The sequence below is a fragment of the Coenobita brevimanus genome, chromosome 15, assembly GCF_032717465.1.
Source record: "Coenobita brevimanus isolate Jiangsu-jjx chromosome 15, ASM3271746v2, whole genome shotgun sequence".
Taxonomy (NCBI): Eukaryota; Metazoa; Arthropoda; class Malacostraca; order Decapoda; family Coenobitidae; genus Coenobita; species Coenobita brevimanus.
In genome coordinates this window covers 32841257-32856859 of record NC_136968.1, presented here as the reverse complement: position 1 = coordinate 32856859, position 15603 = coordinate 32841257, and the positions used below count along the sequence as shown (strand labels likewise).

The window sequence follows — 15603 nt, the reverse complement described above, 5'->3', positions numbered from 1 at the left end:
CCTAATGGGTTTCTGTAGGCCAGGAAACCATTTACAGTGCTGGGTGGTAACCATATAGCTAACACATTATGTTCCCTACATGTCAGAAAGTGGGTTGGCGGAGGGCTAGCGCCCCTCCCCGTAAAACAACTTAAAGACACGGGCATCCAATGGATTATGGCATCTATCCATTGATGGATATTACATTTCTTACTCTTGCATTTTATATAGTTTTCTCAGCAGCCATTTCTTTCTCAACGGGTATATTGGGGCCTCACATCTATTTATCTCAAGTTTTCAGTTATACCTAAGGGTTCAAATCGTCAAGAAATGAGCGCGAGCATATCTGACTGTGAAAAAGGAAAAATTTTCATTATATACAATTAATCGGCTCTCCAAGTAGGTACTTTTCAAACGAGGGGTTTAATATCAGCATCATGAATCATTTTTCTATCTAGGGAGTGTTTTAAGCTGAATAATATTTAATGGCAGTAGTAAGAATAATAAAAACATCATCGCAGTGAAGTGGTTAATATATGGCCAACTCCGTCAGAATCCTGGCACTTGATTGGTCGGATTTTGTGGCCTCCATATTTGTTCCGAATATTGATGCTTTCGGGACAAAATAAAATCGGTTCATAAAGCATCAACTCGTATGTTGCTAAATCTGTATAGGTCTGACATAATTATAACTATCACATTTGGCTGTTAATTATGTTTGTAGCCAATTAGCGGGATTTGTTTTGTAAAATTAAGGCATGAATATATAGAACTAAGATTAGCTACTACCGAAGTTGCCATTCAGCCATCCCTCAGGCCCTCTCTGTTTACAATCAATCTAAGTGTCATTTTCCCCTGCCTAAAGGAAGTATACGCCAGACATGACAGGTTGTGCTGCCTATGGATGCAAAAACCGCCACAGGAAAGACATGCGAATGTTCAGGTTCCCGTCAGACCCGGCGCGGAGAAGGTTGTGGGAGATGCAAGTGAAGAGACCAAACTGGACCCCTGGCCAAGGCGCCAGATTATGCCAGGTAAGTAATAATTTATGCCGCTGAGTCACGTCACATTTCACCATTACTTCACACACAGTCAAGTCACCTCTGTCCCAACATTCTGTGCCACTTTACACTTCGTTCATAACTTCATGCATCACTTCACATTCTGCCAACTTGTGCTGGTTTGTTCTGTTCACTTCACATTGTGCAAACGTATCATTTTACACAGTGTCAGGTGTGTCACTATCACACATTTTGCGTATCACTTCACCATCACCTCACATTGTCAGGTCAGCGCTGATTTATTCTGCTGTCACTTCACATGTGGTAGGTGGTGGCGACCATCATCCACTCACCTGGTGTATTGCTGCCTGCTTCTTCCTTCATCATTATCATTGTTTTTCCCATCATTCCATGGGGGCAGGATGGCTCAGGGGTATAGTGCTTGACTCAAGACCTGAGGGTCAAGAATTTCCACCCTGCCCAGGTAGCTGCCCTGCTGGGAAAGGTAATGCCCTCCCATCGCCTAGTGGGGATATATGATAGACCAAGATCTAGCTCGGGGAATTCATTTCTCCATTTTCCGAGTATTCCTGTAACTTGATATTATTATTTCTCTTTTAATTGGCTTTACGTTGAGTTGCAAACCTAATGGATTCCTGTCAGCCAGGAAACCATTAACAACATTGGGTGGTAACCATATAGGCTAACCAACCCACGTGTGTTCCCTATGTGTTAACAAATGGGTTGGCGGAGGGTTAGTGCCCCTCCCTGTAAAACCACTAACTCATGGACAAATGACCACCCCTTACAGGATAGGTAGACTTCACATTTCACTGTTACCTCACTTTACCAGGTCATTTCTTTTTTAATATGCTGTATCACTTGATATAGTGCTGCCTACTTCTTCCTTAGCCTTTATCATTCTTTCTCTGTATCTGCCCTCCTCTCTTCCTATTTCTCCCATCTTTCCTGTTACTTCTTATTGCTTTTCTTTCATTTACAGGTGGCTTTACATTGAGTGACAAGCCAAATGGTTTCCTGTAAGCCAAGACACCATTTACAGGGTTGTTTGGTAACCATATAACTATACGTGCTCCCTACGTGTCAACAAGTGGGTTGGTGGAGGGTTAGTGCCCCTCCCCATGAAACAAATAACTCAAAGTCAAATGGCCACCCCTTACGGGATTATGGCGTCTGGCAATAGATAGATAGATAGATCACTATGCATTCTTTTCATCACATCACCCAATCAGTTTACAGTATGCCAGGTCATAGCTAATTGAACTCTTTATCATGTGGTATCAGTTCTCATTCTTGTTAAAATTCAAAATGGTGTGTTTGGTTATGATAATGCATGTATGTGAAAATTTATAGCAGTGTCAGTGAGGATCGACCCCTTCAGTACAAGAAGCAGTAAAATTCCAGTTCATGAGCATTGCCAGGAGAAGCTATCCAACAATTTTATTTCTTGATTGTATACTTTTTTTTTCTTCTTTTTCATTTCAATGACTGTTTCTTGTTGATACTGTTTTCTCAGTAAGTTTCCACACCGACTGCTCTCATGCATTCTGATGGAGGAACTTATTTTGATAATGACGAGTCCAACCAAAACCCGCTTGAAAGCTTATACTGTACTTCCAGTTCATTTAAGTCTGGTTAGGTTCATTTAAGTTAGATGAAGTTAGGTTAGGATAGGCTGGTTTTCTGCATGGTTGATATATTCACAGTGACATTCTAACCAGTCCTGGAAAGAGTGGAGGAGACTAAGTCAGTATTTTTGTTGATGCCCTTAAGATAGTAGCTACCTTAAGCTATATAAGATTAGACAGTAGCCGGTAATAGTAATATTGAAAAGATATCATCATACTGAAGGGGTTAATTTACATCAATAGAGGTTGCAGTAACATTGCTTAATATCTGGGAGAGCTACCAATTTGATAATACTGTATTTTTTTTGTCTGTGTATGGCCAGACGCCATAGTCCCGGAAGGGGTGGCCATGTTCTTCATAAAATATGACTTGAGTATCATAATAAAAGGTTTTGAAAGTTTTAAGAAGTCTCAACTTTGAGAAACAGAACCTTACCAGTATCATTTTACATGACAGTAGGTGTCCATACAAACCAGTCTTAATGGGACCTAACCTATCCATGAATTAAGAACAGATTCTTTGGTTTTCACTGTGCTATCATTCGGTCTTGACCTAGGTAACATTTGACACCAGCCCTAGTAACTTTCATTCCTAAAAATCAATTAGAAGACATCAGTTTGAGTGTCAACTTAGACTGCCATTTTCCACGAGTTCCACGTATTTATTTATTTATTTATTTATTTTTACAAATAATTATATGCAAAATAATTATAAGATTATAATAGTCATCTGTACAGTACTGGTACTGTATTAATACTTTCACATAAAGCATATGAAACTTATAATGCTGTGCCTGCAGTTACCAGAGTAAATGAAAGAAAATTACATATTATCATCCATCTGTCTATAGCCAGACATTGCAATCCCGTAAGGGGTGGTAGTTTGTCCTTTAGTTTGTTGTTTTACAGGGAGGGGCACCAACCCTCTGCCAATCCACTTGCTGACATATTGGTAACACGTATGGGTTGGTTATATGATTACCCAGCATTGTAAATAGTTTCCTGGCTTACAGGAAACAATTTGGCTTGTCACTCAATGTAAAGCCACCTGAAAATTAAAAAAAGAGTAATGAAATGTGACAGGGAAGATTAGAGAAATAGAGGTAGGGCAGACACAGAAAAAGTGATAAAGGTGAAGGAAGGAGTAGGCGGCTGTACATCTAGTTTGTGGATGATGGCATTAGATATTAGATCTCCATTATTACAGATAAAGTTGGTTTGCTATTTCACTCCATTTAGAGCAGCAGTTGTATTTAAACTGTTTTGATACTTTGGAAAACATCCTTTAATTCCAACAAGGAGTGCATCTGTTACTGTATTTAATTGTTTTCAGGCCCACTTTGAACCAGACCAGTTTGAGAACAACCGACAGGACGGGTGGAAGCGGCTCAAGTTGACAGCGATACCCACACTCTTTGCACACCTCACACCCCCAAAACAACGTAAACCACCCAAAAAGCGAAAAGCCACAGAGGCACACAATGACGAGAAGGTAAAATATGTACTTCGGTCCTTGGTTAGAGTTATATGTACTTCGGTCCTTGGTTAGAGTTAAGATTTTTTATCTGGGACCTAATGTAATCCCTCATCTAACATTTTCATTTAAGCCATTTTTTCACTGTAAAGCTGGTAATCAACATTTTTCACAGAATATGCAGGCATTCATTGTGGAGCAGTCAGGAGTGTAATGCCGTATGGTAGTGAGACCTGGGCAATAAAGGGTATTTTTAGACTCAAACATAGAGAAATGACAATGATTAGATGAATGTGTAGTGTATCCTTGAATGCAAGGCCTGGGAGAGCTAGGATTATGATTGAAAAGTTGAGAGGAAGGATGGGACTGAAGTTTCTTGGTGTTGTGATGAGGAGGGGTAGATTGAGATTGTTTGGGCATGTGGAGAGGGTGGAAGATGATAATTGTGTGTGGAGGGTGAGAAGTGTGAGTGTTAAGGGTAGGGTTGCGAGAGACTGAATGAAAAAGACCTGGGACAAGGCCATAAAGTGTGACCTCAGGGATGAGGGACTGAATAGGGAGGCTGCCAGAGATCAGGCAGCATGGAGAGCCACTATCCCTAAACCCAACAAAGACCCCACGTTACCTTCCTCACACCGCCCCATCACACTCCTCTGCACCCCCCTCTAGTCACTGAACGACTGGTACTACAACTAGTCACACCACATTCCCCTAGCCCAATCACAACATGGCTGTAGGCCACTACACTCCACAAACACCCTTCTTACAGCCCTTACACAGAGAGTTTTCGATGGCATGAATTCAGCTAGGCCACCACACAGAACACTCCTAGTCACACTAGACATCAGCTAAGCATCCCTCGCCACAACCTCACAAACAAAATACTCAACACAAACATGCACAACAACACAAAAAGATGGCTGGCAAACTACTTAGCAGGCTGATGTGCACACGTAACATTTACCGGTCAGTCTTCTAACATCAGAAACTTCACAAATGGCATCCCTCAAGGATCTGTTTTGTCCCCTACACTCTTTAACCTATACTGTACATGCATGACATACCCACACCCCACACACCACAGATACACATAGCTTCCTATGCAGATGATATAACACATATTCACACCAAAATGCAAACACAGCTGCAAACATCTTCCAACCTTACCTCAACACACTACACAAATGGTTCACCACAAACAGGCTCAAAATAGCCTCAGCCAAATCTACAGTGACCCTTCTCACAAACTGGACAGCAGAACACAGTAACATCCCACACCTCACCATAAACAACACTCCCTTACCACGCATACGCACACCCAAAATCCTTGGTGTAACATACAATACATCTGTGTCATTTAAACAACACATCACAAACATGAAAAATAAAATAACACCAAGACTCAGTGCCTTGAGGTCACTTGCCCATACAACATTCGGACACAACAAAGAAACCACCACCACAGTATACAAACAATACATACGTTCAATGATGAATTATGCTAGCCCTGACTGGGCTCCAAACCTCACCAAAACACAGTACAACACTCTACAGACCATACAGAACAAGGCCCTAAAAGTAATCACAGGCTGCACAGCCACTACGCCCACAGACCACCTACATCAAGAAACCAAAGTCCTCAAAGTCAAGGATCACCTAGACATGAGAGGCACCCAGATTCTTGCTGCAGCCTCCACAAACCCACAACATCCACTACATTACATGGCAGCACATCCACCTACACCAAGGAACATCAAAACAACACCCAGCACACGATATCATACACAAATACTGTCATCTCGCCCACCTCAGACCAGCTTCCAGAAGCATATCCACATTCAAATCACTCGCCACTCCATTCAGTCACATGAAGACAACACACAGCTGCATTCACGCCCTCCTGACATTCACCCTTCTGAATCCTATCGCCCTCGTGAGGCTAGGGTCCACCTGGCCAGGCTGAGATGTGGACATCATCCAGCCCTCTTAAGCTACCAGAAGAGGCTGGATGACTCCGTCGCTGATGCCTGTCCAGGATGTAACACAGCACCTCATACTATTAAGCACATTCCAGAAGACTGCATTGCACACAATCACCCACGCCAACAACACAGCATACACTCTTTGAGAGCTCTGTGGGAAAGCCTGGTCTTGGCCATGGCCTTCCTAAGGGACTAGGGGCTGTTCGGCCAAACTGCCCAGGGAACAACTACTACTACTACCAGTACCATTAGGGTAGGCGATCAAGGCCGACACATGCAAACACTTTGGACCCTTTGTAAACTATATGGTGCAGTACGACGTTCACTGATGGGCAAGGGTTGACACATCTCAGTACTGTACATCACTGATATCTTTGAAGTGCTTAAATGAAGCTTAACATTAATTACAGACTGATACATCCAGTCACATTAAATGCATTTTGATGCTGTTTTGAGTTTGAATGTGCTATTTTAAAGAAGACTGTTTTAATAGTAGAGTGAGCCACACCACACATCACATTGTTGTTGTCATACCTAGCCAGTTTGCTAATGGGAAACGATGTTAGGATGATGATGATGATGGTGATATCAATAATGATGTTAACAACAGTTTTGTTGATGGTGTTTACTGTTATGTTAGTATAGGTATTGTTGTTGATGTTTGTGAGGAATATGGTAATATGGGTGATGATGATGATGATGTTTGTCCATTGCAGAGTGAGCCTGACCACACTTACACAAAGTCCCCCACACTGGAGCCCCGTCCTACATATGACCCTTCCCTCATCAAACCAGAGAGTGACTGCACCTCCCTAGCGATAGACCGAGAGAATGAAACACGAGGGGACACCAACTCCAGTTGTCCGACGGCAACCAGGAATGGCTGCAAGGACTTCCCAGTTGATGTTAAGCCAGAGTCTGAAAGTTGTACCCCAGTGGTGGAAAGGGAAGATCAACAGGACCCCCTCGCCACGTCACCTCCTGTTGGGGAACGTGAGGATGGTATCAACTCCCCTATGCTGGACAAGGTGAAGCAACAGGACCCCGATGCAGAGGATGCAGAATTCTTCAGCTCTGATCTCCCAGTCTGTGTGCAGCTGTCGGTAAGGTGTCCTGTTTCACTTATTTACCTAACCACCTGTACTTACCCCCATTGCTTTCTACTCCCATGTAATTTAATGGATTGATTTGATAGTGTTTTGAATTATTCAGATATAAGAATTATGCCCACATACTGATATTGTGCTCGGTTTCCATGGTAAATACAGTGGCAGTTTTAGGGTGTCATTCGTTCAGATAGCTAAGATGGTGCTGGAGAGGGATGACCACGCAGCGACAGCTGTATAACGTGGGTATACAAACATCCCTCATTCCACCCAGCCCCCAAAGGAGAATGGAGGACTGCAGGAAAAGGGCAGCTTTCAGTTCATTATGTTCACATTCAGATTACCCTCGGGCCATGACAGTAGCTACAGATGAGTTGATAACAGTATGACCTCCATATCTGGGAGACTAGGATGAGTAAGACATAGGGCAGTCCCTGAAAAAGAAGGAAAATAACTGGCTTTTTGGAAATGTAGGGCACAAGGAATAAACTCTGAGAATGTCTTCCTCTTAGTAGAGCTGTTGAAGTGAATATATTGATGGAATTGTGCACTTTATGATAATAGCATGACAATATCCATGGGGTTGCTTCATATCCTAGTGTATATTTCCAACCATGGACTCATTTCTAGATTTCAGCTTCACCCTCTTACCTCTTCTAACACTGCACACTACCTTAGACTGCATATATATTTCTTCATTGAACACCTTACTTTTGCTTTGACTTTTTGCATATGTTCCTGTGTACCGGTATATCTTCTCAGTTGGTGTTTCTCTTGCCTCATGTATTCTTCCCTTTTTGTACATGCCATAGGGAGTTGGGTGTTACTCGAAAATATTCATGGTTTTGTGGGCTTGTTGTGGCTGTTTTCATTTTCGTTTTTAAAGGCTCCAACATGCTTGCATGTGTCGGCCTTGGTCACCTAATGGCAGCTCTCCACGCTGCACAATCCATTGCAGCCTCCCTGTTCAGTCCCTTAACCCTGAGGTCACACTTATTGACCTTGTCCCATGTCTTTCTCGCTCTACCCCTCATAACCCCACCCCTAGTATTAACACTTCTCACCTTCCTCACCCAATTTTCATCCCCCATCCTCTCGTCATCACAACACCAATACACTCCAATCCCATCCTACCTCTCAACTCTTCCATCGTAAACCCAGCCCCTCCAGGCCTTGGACGCAGGGACGCACTGCACATCCACCTAATCATTGTCATTACGTCTGAGCCGGCGAATATCTTCCTCCTTCACTGCCCAGGTCTCACTACCATACAGCATTACACTCCTAACACATGCTGCATACAAAGACCCCTTAGCACGTAGGGAGAGTCCTCTCAATGTCAGGAGAGGCAAGAGCTCCCTGAACTTCTTCCAACCACTTCTCACCCTAGCCACAGAGCTAGCTCCAGCCCCACCTCCAGCACACAACATGTCTCCCAAATAATAAAACTCTTCCACACACTCAAGAGATTCACCAGCAAGTTCAATCCTTTCACGTCTGACAATCTCCACCTGCTCACCCCGACACGCCGTACACATAAAATCAGCATTATCTCGCAGTCTACCTGTGATACCACAACATCTCTTATGCACCCATTTATCACACACACCGCACAAGATGGAATTACTTCCCACGCCCTTGTGGCAAACTGCACATGGCCACTCTCCCTCGTCTTTGACAGTACCGCCACCAACCCTAGATATCATCACTTTTGTTTTATCTGCGTTTACCCTTAAACCCTTGTGTCCCATACCATCTCTCCACTTCCTAAACCTTTCCTCCGCCTCCCTTTCGTTCTCTGCAATCATCACCAAATCATCAGTATACAACAACTCCCACGGGAGTCCGTTTCTAAAGTCACGTGAAAGGGCTTCAAGTACCATGATAAACAACATGGGACTCAAGACTGACCCCTGATGCACACCAACATTCACGAAAAACTCAACCCTCAAATCTCCATTCACTCTTATCTGGGTGTGAGCACCCACATACATAGCCATAACCACCCTAACCAGCCACTCCTCCAAGCCAAGCTATCTCATTGCCCACTTCACCACCTCTCTAGGGACTCTGTCAAAGGCCTTTTCCATATCAGCAAAAACAAAATAAAGATCCCTTCTCCTACCAATATATTTTTCCTGAAGCTGTTGAACAATGAATATAGCATCAGTGGTCCCCCTACCTGGCATAAACCCAAACTGCATCTCATCAATATTCACTCTTTCTTTAATCATACCTTCTAAAACTCTCTCCATTACCATCATTATCTGATCTAAAAGCTTTATACCTCTATAATTTCCTCTTTCCAGGGCATCACCCTTCCCTTTATACACATTTACAATTACACTCTTCAGCCAGTCATCTGGGACAACACACTCATAAATAATCCTATTTATCAGGTCAGTGACTAAACTCACCCCTATATCGCCTGAGGCCTTCAGCATTTTGGCAGTCAACCCAGACACACCTGCTACCTTCCCCACCCTCATCCTGCCTATTGCCTCACTCACAGTAGCAGTATCAATCAAAGGCCAAGGGCCAGAGACTGGATCTGCTGGCTCCAAACCTTCCCTGTCCCAGTCAAACTCCACATTCAACAACCGGTTATAATGCTCTCTCCATGCATCTTTAATATCTTCACTGTTCACCACTACCCTTCCTTCATCATTCTTCACACACTGCTCACCTATAATATCCCGATTATCCCTCTTCACTTGACCTGCCACCCTAAATATATTTTTCCTTTCCCCATGATTTAGGTTATCAAGTAATAGTCTCTGTGACTCAGACTTTGCCCTGTATACCTCTCTTCTAGCCCTATGCTTGGCAGCCAAATATTCCTCCTTGCTACCACCCTTCTTCCATTCCCAGAAAAGCCTTCTTTTCTCCATAACTGCAGCTTCTACACCCTCATCCCACCACCAAGTTACTTTATGTCTTGGTGGTCCTCTTGTCCAGCCGCATGTTGCATCAGTAACTCTCAAGAAATTGTTCTTGAGGGCTCTGTGCTGTGGTTGCATGATTATAACTCCTCCCATTATCACTGGTCTTTGGAGCTTTTACTTGTTTATGCTCCTCCACCTGAGCAACCTACTAACTACTGTACTCAGTGCATCAGGGTCCCACAATCACGTATGCCTTCAGTGAGGATGTGGTTGCTGTCCACTTTCCTTTTGTGGCAGCAGTAGTAGTAGCCCTAGGTTCAATTAAATATTTACTCAGTGGACTGCAGGCTGAAGTTACCCCTGTCTTGGAGTCCACCATTATCCTTTAAGCTTAAGAGAATAAGGGGTTTTGTATAACCAGTCATTAAAACTGCTGGGTTGTATCAGTTCCTCCACACAAATGCGTCCCTCTCCAGCATAACATTACATTAATACACCTTTGGGATAGTTTGTATACAGTTTTCTCCACATAACAAGGAAATGACGGCCCCAAAAGAGATATTGTATTTGCAGTTTTGTGGACTCATGGTGGTTTCATGAACCAATTTTTTTTTTTTTTTTTATGTGAAGAAGAAGGAACCAAAGGCTAAGCCTGCAAAACAGTTCCTTCCTAGAAAAAACAAAAACAATACAAAAGTGAGCCAAATTTTAAAGATCCGTTCATTTTGAGATGCCTGGACACACTGCGTTTGAAAGACTGGAGATCATAGGAAGCAGGAAATACAGACAGAGGGAGACAGTGCCAGAGTTGACCTGTTGCATAAATGAAGGCCTTGGAGTAACGGTTAACTCTTGCATTAGAGAGTTGAACAGAAAAGGGATGAGAGTTTGTTGCTAGACAGTCACGACCCATTATGTGATGGCTCGGTATGCAGTGAATTAGTTGGAGGGGGGGAGGTATGCCCAGTTTTGGGTTGACAGTCACAGAATTTGCTTATACAACAATAATGGTGGCTGCTTACAACAGTCCATTGCATACGCAGTGCTGCCTAAACAAGCTGAGTCAGACATTTGAGCCAAATTGGCAGTCCAGTGTTTACATGCGCTGTGATCATCTTCCTTTCGTTCCCTCTCACACATTGAAACACCATCACTATTAACAGATAACAGTGCAGATGCACAAAAAATACAGTAGTGCAGTTTTCAATATTGAGTGGAGTGAAAACCTTGTTGTGTGCAGTACTGAAACGTACAATTTAAGAAATCATGTCTGGCATGATGCTACAGAGGGTACCGAGGTTAAACCTAAAAGTTTTTTTTTTTTTTTTTAATAGGTTATGTGGCCCTTGACCTTCAGTGTATCCCCATTAAACCCAGGTTAAATTGACATTGATTTATGATAAATTTGTATGCGATAGGTTTTCACATGAAACAATTCTATTGCATATTGGGTCATGACTGAAGCAGCAATAGCAACAGCAGTAGTAGTAGTTGCAACCCCAGGCTCATCTAGATGTGAACTTGGTGGGCTGCAGGGAAGAGAGGGACATTTTTGTAATTGGACAGTGGAGCCACTCGGTTATGTTAGTGCCACCACCTGAAGGCATCCTTCTCTAGCACCAAGAAAAACCATTAACAGCACATCCTTTAGTACCCTTTTCTGCATGGGTATTTTTTATCTAATTTGCTCTTACTTCTCGGTCTTTTCCTTGAGCAATGTACTGACTGCCGGATCTGCCTCAGGTCCCCACAACCACATACGACTACAATGAGGGACAAGTTGTTAAGCTGAGGGCAGAGGTAGCAGATCTGCGGCGGAGACTGAAGCTGCAGGAGGAGAAACATGCAACGCTTTACCAAAACATCGGCAAGCTCTTTAACCCAGATCAGATTTTGGCCCTTGCTAGCTCAACCACACGAGGGCACAAGTGGAGCATAGAGACTATCAAGAAAGCATCACGAATTAGACTGGCTTGTGGGGGTGGAGGGTATGACGAACTTCTTGCTCAGGGCTACCCTCTCCCCTCTCGCAGGACGCTCAGACGACAAGCTGAGGGCATTGCAATTGATAATGAGTGTTTGAAGGATATTGTGAGCATTCTCAAGTCAGAGCAGGAGGGGTCACCACAGAATGACGGGATGCTAAATACCGGTGACCCGACTATACCAGTTAGGGAGAACGCAATGCCAGACAGAGATCACCAACACCAGACATTACCACCAAATGAACACCTGCCACAGCACACACAGCACCACCAGTTACCACCACACAGTCAGCATCATCTCCTACCAAGACATGACCATCAGATACCACATAGTCAACAACCGATAGCTCATCATCCACACACGCTACCACGCCATGATCACACAATGCCACTCCACGATCCTTCACTGCCACGAAACGACCATATGATACCTCGTAATGACCATACAATACCACGAAGTGACCACACGATACCACAAAATAATCAAACCATGCCACGAAACAGCCTCACACTACCAAGAAATGATCTTGTGTTATCACGAAATGACCTCCCGATGCCACGAAATGATCTCACACTACCACGCACTGACCACCACCCTGTCGCACACTCCGATCACTTACTCCAGCGGAATGATCACGTAAGGCCGCACTTGGATCACACACTGCAACACCTGGGATTGGCACCTCCACATCCCCTGCACACGCTACAGCGACATGATTTAACAATGCCACGACCTGAACATACCCTACCTCGCCTTGAACACACGCTTCAACACCACGAACACATAAGGCCGCCGATACCACAGACACTACCAAACAGAGAGTAAGACTTCATGTATGTAGCACCATGATATCAAACCCTCAAACACTTGTGTCCACACCAGGAATGTATATGATCACCATTTCCAAAGACATGATCGCACCACAAGGAGTCATCATCATCGTCATACAGTAGTCATCATATAGTAATCAACATCATCATCATCATCGTCGTCATCATATAATTGTCATAATCATCATCATTGTTGACATCATCAGCAACAACATTATCTCCTGGCAAACATTTTAGCAGCACGGAGAAAAAATTTTCAGATACATAACACTAGAAGTCCTACAACCAGACTAAAAAAAATTTTGTAGGTAGCTCTTCTGATGAAAGGGAAAGAAAAAAAAAAATCATTCGAATACCATAAGTGAAATTTTTATAAAGGTTAAACAGCAGAAAGGAAGTTTTTAAAAGTGTTTAGCACCACAAAGTACAATTTCATATGTGTAATGCCAGAAACGAAAGTGTTTATATAATGCCAGAAAGTAACGAATCTTCAATGATAAATTGCACAACGTAATATTTTTCACATAAAGGTACATGAAAGAAGATATCAGAGCCTACATCCAGAATGATAATAATAATAATAATAATAGACTGGTAGCTATCTGCCAATGAATAATCAGTTTCCAGATCAGAGTAGGCTTCTGTACATGGATAACTCTTTTGACCTAATGTTGTTGCTGCCCTTATATTTCCAGTAAAAATGACATCCAAAAATCCTTTACATTTTTCCTCGCACATAAGGTGTATTTGCAGTTAGTAGAGATTTGGTTATTCATGCATAAGTGTTTACAAAGTGTTCTGGACTGTTTCACATTTTAGATTATCAGATATTGTACTGTACCTTTGAGTGTTTCAGAAAAGACTATAGCACCATTTTTAAATGTTACCGTTACATCTCAGCATTCAATATGGAGAGGTGCCAATTTTAGGCCAGGTTAAAGGGAAAAGAGTGTACCCCAGTGTTTTACAGTACTGTACTATACATCTTTCATATTAAACTTGCCATGTTTTTGTCCGTTTGCAGCGTATTTCACTGAGTCAAGGAGCAGAGAAAGACACTGCTATGGCTCAACATCCTTTCCATAGCACTTTTCATGACTAGAAGCATATCTGTTTGCAGTGTACTTCACTCAGTCCAGGAGCGGAAAAAGGAAACGCTGTGATTCTACATCCCTTCCACAGCACTTTTTCATGACCAGAAGCATATCCTGTTTTTAACCCTTGTTACAGCACAGAATTGAAGGAGGAGAGAGGACAAATTCATGCCAACAGTAGAAAGAACATCTGCCATTTTTGTTGGTTAAGGAGGCTTGCTATACTCCTCTTGCTCAAACTTTGCCTAGCAAGTTGAAGTTCCATATTATAATCTGTCAGGGAGGATCACTGTACTCCTTTTACTCCAACTTGGCCTAAAATTGCCACCCTTCCGTTTTGAATGCTGAGGTGTAACAATAGACTAACCTTGATGCTAGTCACAAAAAAAGTACTATGGGAAGGATGTGTAACCTAGCACTGTCTTTTTATGCCACTTAGCTATGCGAAGTAAACTGCAAAATGACTAAAATATGGGTCATGTTAAGGTGGCAGAACTACGAATTATAACACCTCATGTCAACCGGTATAGTTATGGATACAACAGATTAAATGTTTGTGTGTGTGAAGAAGAGCCCAATATGTGTTCAGTCCATATGTATAAAGAGCTGTGTACCTACGGATGGGGATATGGTATAGGAGAGTTTGTTTGTATATAGGGTCACAGGCACAAAGTATCCTATACACAAACTGTCCTATCCCTAAGTAAGGGGATGTGGCAAAAATTACCGTGTGTATAGTGTCCTGTATCTAAGTATGGGGATACGGAATACTTTGCACATAGGGTTGCATGCACATAGTTCATGGATGCATGAAGTACTATATACAAAAAAGTTATATGGCATCCCACTCGTTGGGCTTATAATACTTCCTTTGACGGACAGAGGGACAGTTTGTTTATTGTTCATGTGTCTATCACAGGAAATCATTTATTAAAGTTTTTTTGACCACAGACAAGGGATATGGTGTGGGAAACTTCAGTGCTCAGGGTATATTGTGCATACACAAACATGATGCATGTGACACTGGCCACCAGGGGAGGCCAACAGAGAGGCCTTATGGTGCTAATAGGATAGAGGTGGTACAGGAAAGCTGTAGAGGTATAGTATATATCGTCTTTCAATGCCAGTGAGCTGCAAACTGACAAAAAGTTGTTGTTACTGAGCTTCCCCACACAGCTGGCAAGTACCCCCACTAACCATAGGCAAGCAACCACCCCTGCAAGGCCATCTTCTGTAGTCTAATAATGTTCCCTTGTGGCAGACAGCGCCTTACCACAGGGAGGCATAAGGAAGTGTAAAGGTTTGGTTCCCAGATGGACACTGCATTTGCATCTCCACCCAGTTAACATTGGCATCATAATAGGCTGCACATCCCTCCATGATTTAGTTATATGGTTACCACCCAGTGTTGTAAATGGTGAAGTGACCATATTGAGGGAGCCAGCTTTGCCTCAGAGTAACTGGGTGAGCAATGAAGTACCATATTTAACTAACAAATTATGAGCAAGGGGTGTAGATGGGTGGTAGCTGGAAAAGTGACTATGATCTGCCTGCAGATAGATGTGTTTTGGAGAGTTATTCCCTCATAAAAACTTTATACTACTGTGCTGTAAATTC

The 15603-nt window shown here is 42.8% G+C and overlaps 1 protein-coding gene across 1 annotated transcript; it reads left to right on the top strand.

Annotated features, from left to right (window-relative positions):
• The first annotated feature begins 860 nt into the window (after positions 1 to 860).
• LOC145390730 (uncharacterized) lies at positions 861 to 13015 on the top strand. The gene is made up of 5 exons (XM_080265525.1): positions 861 to 1013; positions 3963 to 4121; positions 6802 to 7188; positions 11820 to 12348; positions 12945 to 13015. The coding sequence occupies exons 1-5, from the start codon at positions 861 to 863 to the stop codon at positions 13013 to 13015; spliced, it is 1299 nt and encodes a 432-aa protein (XP_080121651.1).
• The last annotated feature ends 2588 nt before the right edge of the window (positions 13016 to 15603 follow it).